Source organism: Priapulus caudatus, unplaced genomic scaffold, assembly GCF_000485595.1.
Source record: "Priapulus caudatus unplaced genomic scaffold, Priapulus_caudatus-5.0.1 Scaffold1801, whole genome shotgun sequence".
Classification (NCBI taxonomy): domain Eukaryota; kingdom Metazoa; phylum Priapulida; class Priapulimorpha; order Priapulimorphida; family Priapulidae; genus Priapulus; species Priapulus caudatus.
In genome coordinates, this window is record NW_014578862.1 from 1,898 (window position 1) to 4,088 (window position 2,191).

Here is a 2,191-nt window from a genome sequence, read left to right on the forward strand (position 1 = left end):
TTGGTAATAAAAGCAATCGATTTTTTAATCAGTGGAAAATAAAGAGGGTTTTTAATGACACATTTTCGACGACATACAAAGGTTTTTACTTACTTGCTCAAGTCGGATTGTCGATCAGAGGCAAAGTAGAATGCTGCACCCTTGTGGTGAATCTTAAAAGCACTGAAAAACGCAGAGACAGGAATGTAATAAAAAAGAAACTATGAGTGAGGAAGAAATTGACACACGTCACGGTCAAATATGGTCACAATAACTGATGTTGGATGTTGGATCAGGCAAGACATCAAGGCAGGGCTAGATTTGGTCATGTCAGGTCACGTCAGACCAGGTAGGGGTCAGATGCGGTCACATTCAACGCAAATATTTGCAATTGTCGAGTGGCGATACGCTCACAAACACATTACCGGTTCCATGCAATTGCTGCTCCTGGCGTTTCATTCCCCTGAGATAAATTCTCAGTCAGAGTCAGGAGAGGGTGCCTGCCTCGTGTTAACACCACATCGTGTCAGTACTACATGATAGTTTCACTCATGCACACAAGTCACATCAGGCCAGATTAGACCACATTAGGCCACATTAGATTAGACCACATTAGGCCACATTAGATTAGACCACATTAGGCCACATTAGATTAGGCCACATTAGGCCACATTAGATTAGGTCACATTCCATGCGAATACTTGTAATTGTGGAGTGGCGATGCGCACACAAACGCAATAATGTTTCCATACGACTTCTGTCATCTGCGTCCGATTCCCCTGAAATAAATTTTGCCAGGAGGGGGCGCCGGTGTTGCGTCTGGGGCGACGGAGTACTTACGACTTCTTGGTCTTGATCTCGGGAGCTGGCGACACGTTGAACCCCGGAAGGAAGATGACGGAATCCGCCGCGATGTCCTAAAAACAAGAGGGCAGTGTGTCACGCCCTCTATACTCGTTGCACTTACTACACACATCCGCACAGAGTTGACGAACGCTAACATAAATAACAGGGTTAATTTTTACTCAACCGTGAAAGTTTTGAATCGTACCGCTGACATTTCGCCTTCTGCCAGGAGGCTTTCTCAAAATCAAATTCACAGTTTGCTTTGAGAAAGCTTCCTGGCAGGAGGCGAAATGTCAGCGGTACGATTCAAAACTTTCACGGTTAAGTAAAAATTAACCGTGTTATTTATATTAGTCTGCCAACCGAATGAACTTATTTAATGTGCTACTATAACAGATGACAACTAATCAACTGCCATCATGGAACAGTCTTTGTTGAAATGTTGCTAGATAATTTATTAGATATCTTATACATTCGTTTGGACTCCGACTGGTTATCACAGGCTGAAAAACTCCAAGAGAGAATCATGTGTTTCTTACACCTTCTATTTTCCTGGTGAGTGAGAGAGGCGGCTCGCGGGCGACAGCCGATGATGTGGGAGGAGATGAGGTGGAAAAGTAAGAGAGATTAGAGAGGGAGATGGGATATATCAAAGAAATATATATATATATAATATATATATTAGTATATATATATATATATAGGAGAGAGATGGGCTCGAGATGAAGAGTGCCGAGAGTAGCAGAGCAGAACGCACGAGAGATTCCCGCACGCCGGGCGAGAGTAGACGACGATAAAGAAAGATGTGACGCGAGTCTAGATAGTAGACAGGGAGCAGGATAGAAGTGGGTGACCGTGGACAGATGCGGAGGAGAAAGAATAAGAAGAGAGGGGGGGAGTTAGAGAGGCGGAAGAGAGAGCGAGAGAAAGAATAAGAGAGAGGGGGAGAGAGAGGGGGAGAGCTCGAGAGAAAGGGTAAGGAACAGAGACAGATACAGAGACAAAGTTAGGAACAAAGAGACAGAGAGAGAGATAGACAGAGAAAGATATGCAGAGAGAGAGAGAGACAGAGAGAAAAAGCTAATATGGAGAGAGACAGACAGCGATAGAGAGACGAGTGGTGATACCCACACGCACGCACGCACAGACACACACACACACTCACATCTTTGCACTTGTAGCAGAACATGTTGCTATCTTTCAGCACGCACCATCGCTTCATCCACTTGCTGGGCTGCAGCAGCGACACAACCGGTCGCCTTCTGTGCAGCCATCCTTCGCATTCACCGTTACCCAGGTCCTGACACGAGATGCGGCGATCCCCTGCGGCGACGACGAGGACGCGGGGTTACCGCGGCAACCGTCA

At 45.9% G+C, this 2,191-nt stretch overlaps 1 protein-coding gene across 1 annotated transcript in view; it reads right to left on the minus strand.

The window, feature by feature from the left end:
- Window positions 1–89: 89 nt before the first annotated feature.
- The window catches only part of LOC106817626 (interactor protein for cytohesin exchange factors 1-like), a 3,954-nt gene continuing 1,852 nt past the window's right edge, over window positions 90–2,191 (minus strand). Inside the window, exons 3-5 of the mRNA XM_014822307.1 lie at window positions 1,991–2,148; window positions 820–896; window positions 90–162 (exon numbers count right to left, since the gene is read on the minus strand). Coding sequence (XP_014677793.1) covers window positions 90–162; window positions 820–896; window positions 1,991–2,148 — 308 coding nt within the window. The remainder of the gene's footprint in view (window positions 163–819; window positions 897–1,990; window positions 2,149–2,191) is intronic.